The 14588-nt window shown below is 34.0% G+C and overlaps 1 protein-coding gene across 1 annotated transcript in view; it reads left to right on the plus strand.

Annotated features, from left to right (window-relative positions):
- Positions 1-14588, plus strand: part of LOC106883822 (putative neural-cadherin 2) — a 140937-nt gene that overhangs the window by 75662 nt on the left and 50687 nt on the right. The window contains exons 10-17 of the mRNA XM_052967328.1: positions 730-1089; positions 2156-2359; positions 3948-4098; positions 5563-5712; positions 6852-6961; positions 8294-8473; positions 9584-9899; positions 12440-12912. Coding sequence (XP_052823288.1) covers positions 730-1089; positions 2156-2359; positions 3948-4098; positions 5563-5712; positions 6852-6961; positions 8294-8473; positions 9584-9899; positions 12440-12912 — 1944 coding nt within the window. The remainder of the gene's footprint in view (positions 1-729; positions 1090-2155; positions 2360-3947; positions 4099-5562; positions 5713-6851; positions 6962-8293; positions 8474-9583; positions 9900-12439; positions 12913-14588) is intronic.

The raw sequence follows: 14588 nt of genomic DNA on the forward strand, positions 1-14588 counted from the left end.
GTAGTAGTAGTAGTAGTAGTAGTAGTAGTAGTAGTAGTAGTAGTAGTAGTAGTAGTGAAGGCTTAGTGGTTAGGGCATTCGGCTCACGATCGTAAGTTTGTGAGTTCAATTCCCAGTGATACATTGTGTCCTTGAGCAAGACACTTTCTTTCACATTGCTCCAGTCCACACTCATCTGACAAAAATGAGTAGTACCTGTATTTCAAAGGGCTGGCCTTGTCACGCTGAGTCTCCTTGAGAACTACGTTAAGGGTACACGTGTCTGTGGATTGCTCAGTCACTTGCACATTAATTTCATGAGCAGGCTGTTCTGTTGATCATATCAGCTGGGTCCCTCATCATCGTAACCTGAGTGCTCCTACAAGGTAGTAGTAGCCATCCGTCAGTCTTAAGAAACCATTGTGCTTTGTGTGTGTGTGTACACACACACACACACACACACGAGGGGATGCTAAGAAGTTACTGGCTTTGGGTAAAAGAAAATACAGGAGAAGTTGATTATGATTTTATTCCATGTGTTTCCCTCTCAGTTTCACACACTTGTGGCAGTGATTCTTCAGTTTTCCTAAGCTCTGTAAAAGAATTCAGAAGGTAAGGCCTTTGACTAGACCTTTTGTGATACCCTTAAAGCCAGGAACTTTCCAGTACCCACCCTCATGTGTGTAAACATGTTCTATGTATATATATTATATTATATCTGTTCAAATTATTTTTGTCTTTCAATTCTAGTATATTGGTGATTCAATAGATTTGACTGTGAATGCTTTTGATAAAGGTGCAATACCCCTCAGCAGTTCAGTGACTGTGAAAATCAAATTCCAGAGTACACTTAGCAACATCCCTTCATGGTTAAATAAAACAGGCCTTGTTATTAAAGTCCCTGAAGACCAGAAACGAAATGACCCATTTGCCTTCCTTCTAGCGGAATCTAATATACCAGATAAAACTCTTACATTCTGTCTAACTGATTGTCTTAAGACTTTTGAAAATTTCAAGATCCATGGTGAGGATAACAAAATGTCAATAGCACTAAGGGAACCACTTGATTATGAAACAAAAACAAGTTACCAAATATGGGCAAAAGTGATGGTAAGACGTTTTTTTTTTTCTTTTTGTCTTTCATTTCATTAAACTTTTTTTTTACTTTGTACAGTTGTTAAAGATTTTGCTAATCAGATAAAGTAGATTTTCTTTACACAATGTAATTTTGAAGTATATTTCAATTAGCTTCATTAAACTTCATTTGGTACAGTTGTTAAATGTTTTGTTCATCAGCTGAATGAATTCCTTTGTGATACAATGAAATTTTGAAGTCTACATAACTGAATAGAAACCTAAGTTGTTTCTCTTCATTGGTGCCTGGATCTTGTAAGAGATCTCTTCTCAGGCATGTACAGCAGCTTCTTACATGTTTGTTATGGATAAACATTTCAGTAAAAAATGTTATTTATAACTGGCTTTAGATGAGAAAATAGTACATCTCATTTTTATTTAGGTAATAATTGTTTTTTAGGAAAGAAGGAAACTGCATCTGGTAATGATAATGCCAATATATTCAACTTAGATTGAACTATAGTACATATCTGAAGAAATAAAGAGACATTGATATGGATTCAGTCACATTCAAATTTTTTAAATAGTTTCCCATTTTATACCCTTTTGTACAGTCAAAAGAAACATCCTCCTTGCATGTAAACATCCTTTTGGATTCCAGCTTGTAAAGACTGCCTCTGTTTTATGGTTATATCTTTCCTGTTTTAAAGTGAATTAAATTAAAACCTTCCATCAAAATGTTCTTTCATATTCCAAACACCAACTTAGTTATAGCTATTTCACTAAATTCATCATTATTTTCAAAATTAATTCAAAGACTGTATGCCAACAGAAATATGGTAGCAAAAGTTTTTGTTAAAGTTATGTATAAATTATAGAATTCTGTTTTTTACAAATTCAATAATATCCATTTATAGGCAAGGACGATGTTTCTGACTGTAACCTAGCATTTAAACTTGGGAGAAATTTTTTTCCACAAATTCTAAAATGCTACCAATGTTGACTATTATTCTTTTAATATTAGCTTCTTTAATTAATACCAGATAACTTTATTGTTTATTATCATCATCATGTAAGTTCTTGCAATTCTTATTCTTTTCAGAATCAACATGTACCAACTCCATTACACAAAGAAATTCGTTTCACCATAGAAGTGCTGGATACCAATGATAATCCTCCGATATTTGAAAAGTTTGATGCTACCCAGGGAGTTTATATTGGATATATATCTGAGAATATGAATGTATCAACATCAGTTATTCAAATATTTGTTACTGATGCAGATCCTACACCAGAATTCAGAAACGTAAGTGTCCATCTAGACACCTCATCACTACTATTTTATCTCTTTCCTCCTCTACACAATCACTCCCATCCTCTCTCCAAAATGGAAGCAGTCATGGAACTATTCTAAACAAGAAATCTGTTCTGTTCTGGTTCCTTTTCTCATGCCCCTCATCTCCTAGCATATAGCTGTATCCCCCCCCCCTTGAGATTTGTAGTCTTGCCAACTGCATGGAAACTTCATTTGTGCTGCTGGTACAAAAACTGCAACCAGTACACATTGTAAAGTGGTTAGCATTAGGAAGGGCATCCAACCATAGAAATTATGCCAAAGCAGACAGTGAAGTACAATGCAGTCCTTGGAACCATTAGATCCTGCCAAACTATCAAACCATGTCAGCATGTAACATGGACATTATTGTCAGATTCATATATTGTCTCTAGGGGTTATAATTCAAAATTAAGACTACTACTGATTTTTATGTTTATATATTTAAACAAAGGTGCAAGCTTGGTTTTGTGATTAAGAAGCTTGCTTTGCAACCACATGGATTTGGGTTCAGTCTCACTGTGCAGCACCTTGAGTGTCTTCCACTATATCCCCAAGCTGGCCAAAGACTTGAGTGAATTCGGTAGGCTGAAACTGTATAGAATGACTGTGTGTGTCTGTGTTTGTCTATCATTACTTGACAACTGGTGTTCATTTGTTTACATTTCTTTAACTTAGTAGTTCAGCAAAATTTACTGATAGAATAAGTACCAGGCTTAAAAATAAGTACTAGGGTCAATCTGTTTAAGTAAAACCCTTCAAGGCAGTGCTCCTACAAGGCTGTAGTCAAGTGGCTGAAACACATCACCATCCTCAATCATCATTTTAACATCCGCTTTTGTCTCAAACAGAATATCTTGAAAGAGATTTTCTACGGCCAAACACCTGTCTGTCATCGACCCTCTCTTGTTCTCAAACAAGATCACATTATCCCATGATGACATGTTTTCAGGAAAGATTGGAAACAAAATGGCATTGCTTGTATAACAGTAACACTTATTTTACAACTATCACACACTGTCAAGATAAGAAAACACAAACACACACGTATATATATGTATGTGAGTGTGTGTATACACACACGATGGGCTTGTTTTATTTTGACTACAAAATCTACTCTGAGGCTTCAGTTAGCCTGGAGCTATAGTAAAAGACACTTGTCCTGGGTGCTGCATAGTGGTACTAAATCTGAAACCTTATGGATGGGAAGTTAATTTGTTAACAACAAAATGGGTAGCTGATGGGAATCAGTCATGACAGTTTAGCATTTAAACTGGTTATATCCAACCAAAATAGTCTACCTGCCCAATTTTCAACCCAGTGAGATCCAGACTTTCACACCTAGCCTACAATGTCATTCCAAAAATAAGCAATCACATTGTCAAAATCTCAAAGCTATGAGATAATGCAGGATTTATTGAGATCAATATAAATAAATAAGCATTATATTTGACAATAATCTGAAAATTAAAGGGTTAAATCTTTATTTCAAAGCAAGTTTATATACTTATTTGCTGTTGTTGTTTATTCTTGATTTTCTTTTTTTGCTTTTATTTTACAGATCAGTCTTTCTCTTAAAAATGACACATTTTTCTCTATTGATAATGATGGAGTTATTAGATCTCGGAGAGTTTTTGATCGTGAAGAACAAGAATATTATTTTATTCAGGTCATTGCTGTTGATAGTGCTGATAAATCTAACCAAAATAAAGGTAACTTTTTTTCTTCAATAAAGGTGGTAATTGAAATCTCTGTTTTCTGGGTGAGAGAATTAGATGGAAGTTAGTAAAAGAGAAAGAGTTTGTGGGGGAAGACAGTTCATTGTGTAGGTTTTAGTTGGAGGTGACATAGTCCAAGAACAGAAGAGATTATGGTCAACAGATTATAAGTTTTGTGGGAGGTTGACTGGTATTTGAAGAATTGTTGTGAATCTAATTCACCCATAATGGAGAGAGTATTTTCTGGCTTTGATTCATTTTTTTTTCTATTCTTTTAATTGTGTACTCATGGCCCTTTACAGGGTCTCCAAGACTAGTGGGAGGGAGAGGCAGTATCGTGAAAACAGAAATCTAGCTAGAATGCTTTACAACAGGGTAGGATTGACTAGTACCCAGATAGTAGTTAATACCACAAGGTATTTTACTTGATGCTCTACTGTATTTTACTTGAATCTCTACTGACTTTTGCAATCTGAGGATGATTAGGTTTTACTATGACATATTGTCAGTAATTTTTATGTCATCTAAATTGATAAAAGAAAGTTTTGTCAACCTGTAAAAGAAGAATCTCTCAGGAGGATTACAGTCCTAGAAAATTTTTGTCAATTGTGCCTGTCAGAAACAAGTCTTTGTTTGAATCCATGGTAATAGTGTCAAACAGCAAGACACTAAACGGATACATTTTCCTTTGAAGATCCACTCTGATATAGAGTGCACTGCTGTCACAATTTTGTTGGTTAAAAACTTACAGTCCATGTGTTGCTCGAAAATAGTTTGTTTCATCTTTGGATGTTTCTTTCACCTCAGTTACATTTAATGAATAGTTTCTTGCAAGTGTCAAAGGTTTTTATCATTCAGCTTTGTTCAGCAAGAAGAGTACAAGTAATAAGACATTCGGCAACTGTTGGTTCATGGACTTTGGTTTCATGTAAAGTGGAATGGAAAAGACTAGAACAAGTACAGGATGGTATTGGATGTCTTCAGCTTTGACCCTGCACACAGGCAACCACAGAGTAATGGTCATTTTCCACAGCCTTACATGTGAGAGTCTATCATCACATAGACAACAGACTGGCAGTCAAGTTTCATACTCTATAGTCTAGTTGGCAAATTGAAATATATATATGACCAGTTGTCATGTATAGATGAATTTTGTTTATTCATTAAAATTAACTTTTGAAATTATATTGACTAATTCAGTTTTTTCTTTATCACTCACTCTGGCAAGAAATGTACAGCTAGTAATTCTCATGACAAAAGAGTATTTTCCCTTGAAATGTAAAATTATTTGAATTGTCATCATTGGTGCAAAAGCTAACTCACTGGTGTCATTTTGCCATAACTTTGATGACAAATATTGCATTATATTGACTCAGTAATTAAATTTGCTGCCAAAGTGCTGTAAAGTTTAATGCTTAAATTAACAATTTTTTTTTTTTTTTTTCCCCCCCCCATCAGAAACTCGTAATGTGAAAATTCAAATCACAGATGTTAATGATGTAAAACCACATTTTGAAAAAGATTTCTACATATTCCGTGTACCAGAAAATGTACAGAATGGTAATCCAGTGTTTACACTCACTGCTAAAGATGCTGATGATCCCAGTTGTAAGTATTATTCTCTTACTAAAGTGCTTGAATCAACCTTATCCTTAAATGTTAAAATTTTGGGTTTCAAAGATAACATGGCAGAATATTCTACAGTTAGAAGGGTCACTTCTAACTAATCCCAGCATTCAAAAACAGGGCACAACTATGATAATGACTATTGTTTTTACAATTTTCCAACTTAATATACATGTCTAGGTAGAATTCTGCTTTAAGTACTCCATATATAACCCTTCATAACTTTTTCATTTTTTGGAATTTTCAGAAAATTTTTGCAAATACATGAGAATTCATACAATTTTTCAAAATTTTTTTCTTTTAAATCAGAGTTTAAAATACAGATAGTCTGAATTTTTTGTTTAAATTCTAGCAATCCCACCTTTGGGTGCATCATCATTCCATTAAATGTATTTATGTGTAGAATATTATTGAAAAATGTCAATACACATCACTCACAAAGAAATTAGGAAAGTAGCAGGTGGTCATGAGATATGCTAAAAACAACAGCTTAATTGCCCTTAAATCACAAACTTTTTTTTTTATAATTATGTGAATTTCCATGTGTAGAACACAAATTCACAACAATTTTCTGAAAATTCCTTGTGGTTCCTTTTGAATGGTCCACTTTGATGTAATTCTTTGGACAAAGAAGTCTATGGTCTTAAAACAACTCAGTATCTTGTTGTGTTGCTTTTTATTGCAATAACTTTCCTTTGCCTTCACCAATTTTTGAGATCCTGGGGGGAAAAAAAGTCATGCTTCCTGTTAGTCTTCCTCTAATCCATAAAAAGACCAAGTTCTCTTGATATGAAATTCTACACATCTTGTTGTTTTATATTTGTTTATACAAACTGTTCTTTTTTAGACATCTGCAGAAATTTCATTGGTCTCATCAATGATGGACATTCACCTGCTAGAGGTAGCAGTGACTCATCTTCCCACCATTTATTTTTACATTAACAAGAAACTATATTTTTCATTATTATTAATCACTCTTGCTTTTTATTTTATCAAAATATTTCACTTACCAATTTACATTTTGAAACTGCCAAAAAGGTTGGGGGGAAAAAATTATCAATAAAACTTCTGACCAAAAGTTAAACATACACCATCATATTTTGTTTTATCATATTTTGCAGCTGGCAGACTGGAATATTCTCTTCGTAGCAATATATTCATTGCTGATAACTATGATGGAATTATCAGAGTACTCAACAACAAATTATTAGATTATGAAACACAACCTCATGTAAGTTAATTAATCCATTTTATGTTTATTTTTTACTTGTTTCAGTCATTGGACTGCGACCATGCTGGGACACTGCTTCAAATTTTAATCAAACAAATCGACTCCAGTACTTCTTTTTCTTTTTAAGCCTGGTACTTTTTTTTATTAGTCTCTTTTCCAAACTGCTAAGTTATGGGGACTTATACAAACCAACTCTGGTTATCAAGTGGTTGGTGGTGGGGTGCATACACAAACATATACATACATATATGTACGTACACACACACACACACATACAACAGGCTTCTTTCAGTTTCTGTCTATCAAATTCACTCACAAGGCTTTGGTTAGCCCAGGCCTATAGTAGAAGACGCTTAACCATGGTGCCATGCAGTATGACAACCTGGAACTAGGTGACTGGAAAGCAAATTTCTTACCACACAGCCATGCTTGTGTCTATATTCCTATATTATTAATGTTTTAATGTTATTAAAACTGAGTTACTAACATTATTGAATTTCTCTGCAAAAAAAATATAGGTATGTATTCTCTGATTTTAAAATAAGCTTTCTACTATCATTTTTATAAGCTTTTCGGCAATAAGACTGAGAAGTTGATAACAATAATTGTTTGAAAAGTGGCTTATGTTGTTTTTGTAAATTTATATAGCTGCTATCCTTACAAAGAAACTATTATAAATTATACGTAAGTTCATTATAATTTTTCATGAACAGGTGCTATATATTCAGTTTTGGTTATTTACTTCACATTTTGAAGTCTATTATTATTGTTGATGTGATTGTGGTTTACATGGAAGTTTTTCATAAAATAACCTTTTTTTTTAAAAATTTAATTGGAGAAAAAACTTTAAAAAAAGCTGTACAGATGCATAAATCACTCCCTATTGCCCTGTTTGTTCCCAGTCCCCATATGAAATTTTCCATTGCCCTCCTCTCTCTCTCTCCACCCTCCATCTATGAGCAACTTTGTTCTGCCTGATCGTGGTTAAATTGTGGGTAAGCAATAGAATGAAGCATGGGCAATAGACTTAGTTCTGCACAGCAGTGAACAAAACACAATGTGAAAGATTTTTGAACATTGAAGAGAATGAATCCAGTATGATACAATGGATGTACAAAAGGCAGAACACAGATGACTTGAAAAAAGTCCTTGGGCATTAACAGTGCCATTTGATTGTGTGGAAGTGGAATGTGTTGGGTGGAAATTGAACTAATATTGTGAAAAGCCACCAATGTTCCTTCTAGTGATTATTTTCATGAAATATAATTTGATCAGATTTTCAAGATTTTCTAATGAATGCTTCCTATTTGAATGTTCTGTTGACTTTTTTAGGTTTTAAACTTGACATATTATGTTTCTGATGGCATATTTGAAGCCAACACTACCATTCAAGTAATTATCGAAGATGTTAATGATAACAACCCAGAGTTTGAAAAAAAATTATATGTAGTGAATGATATCGTTGAAGAAAATAAAACCACTACACCAACAAACAAGATGTATTTATTGACAGTAAGCTCAAATCTAACTTCATATTCTCTCATAAACATTATTTTTCTTTACAGAATACTTCTTTTAGGATTTTTAAAAAATTGTTTAGATGTCATGCTTTTTTGTTTTTTCATCTATGCAACACTCCATATAAGCATATATTGGCTTTAGCTTATCATTCATTTATTTTGTTAGTAACACTGTTTGGACTGCAAATACTCTGTGCATTGTTTTCTGAATAAAGCTTTTTAAAAAGTTGTTTGCTGTAGGCAAAAATAATGCATCTACCATCAGTATACGGAAACTTAACTAAACACTGATTAGGAAAATAAATATTAGTTTTATTTTTAGCCTTTGTTCTATATGTATTTCCTTATGCCTCAAACTCATGACATTGAAGGTTTAGTGGGAGAACTTTGTAACAACAAAACTTAGAAATGTTTGTAAAGAATAAGAAGTTTTGAATGGTACAACAATGCACTATAATACAAAAAAATACCTGTTGTAATTTAATTTTCTATAGTCCGATGATATTTCGGAATACAATTCCTTCTTCAGATATTCTTAAGTGGAGTCTAGATCATAGCCATTATGTTTGGATAACAATTATAAAAAGAGAGCAGTTTATCAAGGCTGAAGTATCTAATATAGAAAAACAATTGCATGTTACTAATGCTGACAAATAGTGGCAATAAACTCTTTTAGAAATAAACTGAGAAAAAAATATATTTAATGTTGATATGGTTAGAGTAATTAAATTCCTTAATACACAGACTTACCATGCTAAGTTTCAAGCTTGCTGGTGTTGATTTGGAGCTTAGCACCTGCACAGTGCCACTTGTGTTATTATCAAAACAGGTAGATATTCTTTGAAATGTTATTTTTGTACAAGTGTTGGTTATTGTATTATTTTGCTGTAAGTAAATACTCTCACTAACTAACCAAAGATTACATGTTATAGTTTACCTCACTTAAATGGCAAATTAAAATAAAATTAAAGTAACTTAATAAAAAATACTTGAACCAAAATAGCATGAATTATAATATTTAGAAATCAATACTAAATATCTTTTATATTTTTAGTTGTCTTTTTATCTTATCACTCAAGGTTTTCTTTCTTTTCTGTTTTAGTTAACAGCAATTGACCCTGACAAAGATCGAAATAACAGCATTACTTATCACCTTGCTGGTGGAGCACAGGAAAAAAGTGCATTTGAAATTGGAAATAAATCTGGTGCTCTTTATCTGCTAAAAGACTTAGACCACGATTTTGGTACAGGTGGAAGTGAAATTTATTCATTAAGTGTTTTTGCTATTGATGAACCTGGAACTAAAAATGAACGGAAAGGTTTTACCATTGTTGATATTCATTTAAAAGATATAAATGATAATGCTCCTATATTTGCGACTAATACAATTGGGTCTGTCCCAGAAAACTCTCCTGCGGGTAAGTTAGTTTATGTAATGATTATGCATCAGAGGTGTGGTTGTGTGAATATAATTCCTTGTAATAGAATTTCATGTGTAGGATGTTATCAGACATTTTCAGTGCCCTCACATTTCTTTGTTACATTTTGTAATGTTTCTATAATGGGAAGAGTTCATAGGTCACCATTTATAACGACATGGTGTGGAGTAATAGCAGATTGCCAAAGGGAATGATGTTAATATTACAGTCTGGAACAAACATTCAAATGACTTCAGTTCTGCTGGGCCTGATAATGTGGCTGTGGTCTGTTGCTGCAGCAATGAAGATGGGCAATGACTGATTGAAGACAGCTGTGAAACAGGTTGTTGTCTGGTCAATGGCAGCTGGTCCAAAAACCTAGAGTGGGAGAAACTCATGTTTTTATTGCCATGGGTAGGCTCCACCGGCAAAAGTGAATTTTCCCATGTTGGTAAAAACTTCTGTTGCAAACATACAGTTGGACAGTTAAAACCGACCAATATTTGCAACTAATTTGACCAAAAGACTAGGTCGTATAACCTGATACTAAGAAAAGCTCTGGTGAGCCAATTTTTCAGTATTTAAGGTTAAAGCAGCCAAATTAACCAGATGTCTAATATTACAATAAAATGAACGTGTTAAACAGTTCTGCTACATTTCTTCTTAAACCAGCCATAATAATTCTTTTTACTATAGGACAAGGCTTGAAATTTTGAAGAGGTGAGACAGTCAATTACATTGCCCCTTCCCCTGCTCAACTGGTATTTATATTATCAACCTCAGAAGTATGAAAGGCAAAGTCAGAACATAAAGAGCCAGAAGAAATGCAGCAAAGCAAAGCCATTGGACTATATCATAGTATTTGAAAAAAAGGTGATGATTATCACTACAACACCTTTGATCATAAGTCTACTTGATCAGGTTTTATTTCACTAAACTGGCTTAAACTCATAATTTATAATATATTGACTTTTAAAGTTCCATCTTAAAATGAGCATATTTTGTAACAATCATCCTCTAATATGTTATCGATAATTCATTCTTAGTCTTTGAATATTGTAAACAAATATTTGAAGTGAGATATATTTTACCAGTTTACTGCCATCTTCTAGAATATGAAGTTTAAATGATATTTTATAATTAGAAATAATCATAGAAGTTGGATCATTTCTCTTAAAAGCATGATACTTTTATATGTAATGGCACTAAAAGAATTATAATCCAAAATACAATTATATGCATCAGCAGAAAATAAGTTACTACCAAGATGTTATTTGCTTCATTAACACTGTAATTTTTAATTACAAATAACTGGTATTTACCTTTCAATCAGATTATATTCTATACATTTTCTATGTAATATATTGTATCTACATGTGGGCTTTTTGCCCTTTTTGTGTGCTCTTTTTCCTATTATACTTAGTCACCATATACTGCCCTACTTCTCAATCTTGATATATTGTCGTTTGCCCCTCTCCTACACACTATACTTTACTACCCATGGAATGAGAGAATCCCTACCTGTACCACCATTTGTATCTCTCTGGCCCTTACTTTCTCTCATTGCATTGCTTAGCTCCTTCAGACCATTTCTCTGCCTTCCAGTAATCTCTTCTCAGGTAACATTAACTTCTTACACTACTTTCATTAACATCCATCATCTACTCACATCCCTTCTCACCACCAACCACCACTTACTCTCTCTCCCTCACCAGTACTTAGTGCATTTTTTATCAGCATGGTGCCTAAATAAGGGATTACATCTGGTTTGTTGATATCTGGTACAACCGACCTCAGGTTTTTCTCCTCTCTCCTTCCCCCCCACAACAAGCAAATATGTAACTATTTTCTAATTAAAGAAACATGTCATCCCCACCCCAGATTTCACTCTCTCTCCAAATCTTTTACAATTGCCCTCTCGACTATTCATCACTCCTGCTCTTCTTTTTACATCTGACATTGCTCTACTATATTACTATGCAACACTTCCCTTTCCTCTAGTCATTCATTATTAGCATCTATCAAACACTTACAACTGACCATTTTACACTTGTTGCTCACTCTCTTTCATTACCATCTGATTGCACCCTACTATTACTGTCTTTTGCATTGCTCATCATAGTGCTTCCTCTTTCTTCCTTTCTCATCCTTATCATCCTACATTTGCAATCTTCCTCTCTTCCACTCATCCCATTCGTAACATTGCCTTATAAAGACTGAAACAATGTAGAGTTGTAAGTTGCAGGTACAAGCCTCATTAATGCTAATGCCATGATGTAGAAAGCACTCAGTACACTCTGTAAAGTGACTGGTGTTCAGAAAGGCATCCAATCATAGAAACCAGATTAATGTATGTGTGAGACATTGCTTCTCATCTCAGAAAACAGCAACTCCCAATACGAATGGTCTTGAACCATGGCAACCCATTCCAGTATTGAAAATGGACATAAAATGTTGTTGGTGACAGCAGCTGTGGCCTTTTTTTTTTGTCATAAGATTTTCAAAAGTTAATACTTTATTTTTTTTCTTTTACCTTTCAGATACAGAAATAATGAAGGCTGTAGTCAAAGATTATGATTCTGGACTTAATAGTAAAATACAGTATTCTATTATACAACAGCCACTTTTAAATCAAATTCCATATTTTAAAATCGACCAGAATGGAATAATAAGAGTGAATAATCCTGTACTGGATCGTGAAAAGCAACACCAATTTCAAATTAAAGTTAAAGCTAAAGATGAGGGCACACCATCTCTCTCCAGTGAGCAAAAGTTTATAATAGACATTACAGATAAGAATGATAATGCTCCAGTGTTCATTTGTAATGGTCTAAATACTAAAATAAGTGAAAATCAACCTATAAATGTTCGTCTTATAACAATTCAAGCTACAGACCAAGATGACGGTGTAAATGCTGATCTACAGTATTATATAGAGTCTAATGGAATGCAGAATTATTTTAAAATTGAAGCTGACAATAGAAACCGTTTAGCTTATATATCATTGCAGAAGGTAAATATATCTGTACTATCTTTTTAATTGTTTCAGTTATTGGATTGTGGCCATACCAGAGCACTACCTTCAAGGGTTTTAATCAAAGAAATCAACCCTGGTCCTTTTTTTTTGTTTTGTTTCTTTTTGCTTTTTAAGCCTTGTACTTATCCTATCAGTCTTTTTTGCCAAACACTGATAGGAAATGAACAAACCAACACTAGTTCCCAAGCAGTGGTGCGGCACGCACACACATATATAAAAGATATATAGCACTTTTCAAGCGTTGGGCCTCATGGAGGCAATGACAAATGACCGAGACCTTTGGCAATATGCCATGCTTGATAAGAAGACCCATCAAGCCAAGTGAAATTGTAGTCATGGCGGATACTAGTGTCATGCAACTGGCACCCATGTTGGTGGCACATAAAAGCACCCACTACACTCTCAGAGTGGTTAACATTTGGAAGGGTATCCAGCCATAAAAACCATGCCAAATCAGACTAGAGTCTGGTGCATCTCCTCAGCTTGCCAGCCCTGGTCAAACCATCCAATCCTTGCAATCATGGACAACAGGCATTTTAAAGATTATGATCGTGATGTAATTGTAGATCTAAGGAGCTAAGTAGGAAGTTTCTAAGATTCAAGCAGTCTTCAGTAAGTATAAAGAACAACATTCAGGAACAACAATAATTTGGCATCAGATGTTGTAGGCTTTTTCCATATTGAAGTTTGATAAGTTGAAAAAAATTTTGTATAGCTCATGCTTAGCAACTAAAGTTGCTATGATGCAAATAAAAACACAAACTGAGAGAATGGAACGAGGAAAATATATAAAGATTCACACACACACACACACACACACACACACACACACACACACACACACACACACACACACACACACACACACACACACACACACACACACACACACACACTAGGAGCTTCTTTCAGTTTCTGCCTACCAAATCCACTCACAAGGCTTTGGTCAGGCCCAGGCTATAGTAGAACATATTTGCCCAGAGTATCATAGTAGGACTGGACACAGAACCATGTAGTTGGAAAGTAAACTTCTACTCACACTACCACCCCTAAACATACCAACATAGCCATCATGCCTGTGCCTACATCAGTAGATTAGTTTTCCCCAGACTAACCAATATAAAATTTCATGTTTTTATTTATGCTACTTGATTGCCCTGTTTTGTGACATAGTTTTGTCTGTGTGTCTGTCAACACTCCAGTGTCAAACTATGACACCTGAAAAACTGTTAAAATGTATAGACAGCAACACAAAAAATAAGTGTGTAGTGAGTAGATAGTTCATATTACTCGAGAAAAACTTACACACATATAAGAAAAGCTTATGTAGATGGATATCAATATTATCCATATACACACACAAAGTGGATGCAAAAGAGAATTAAAATAAAAACTGAGTGAACCCTTCAAAAGTTGGAGCCCCAACATGACTAATCTAATGAGTGAAACCAGTAAAAGAATAAAGGTGTATGGTGTGTGTGTGTGTAGCTATGTGCTGGCTTGATGGTGTGGTATCTGGTTCAGTTCCACTGTGCAGTATCTTATTCTTGTCTTCTATTGTAGTCCCAGGACAACCAGAGCCTTGCAAATAGAATTGGTAGGTGAAAGGTGGCCATTGGTGTATATATATATATATATATATATATATATAT

The sequence above is a fragment of the Octopus bimaculoides genome, chromosome 4 (assembly GCF_001194135.2).
Source record: "Octopus bimaculoides isolate UCB-OBI-ISO-001 chromosome 4, ASM119413v2, whole genome shotgun sequence".
Classification (NCBI taxonomy): Eukaryota; Metazoa; Mollusca; class Cephalopoda; order Octopoda; family Octopodidae; genus Octopus; species Octopus bimaculoides.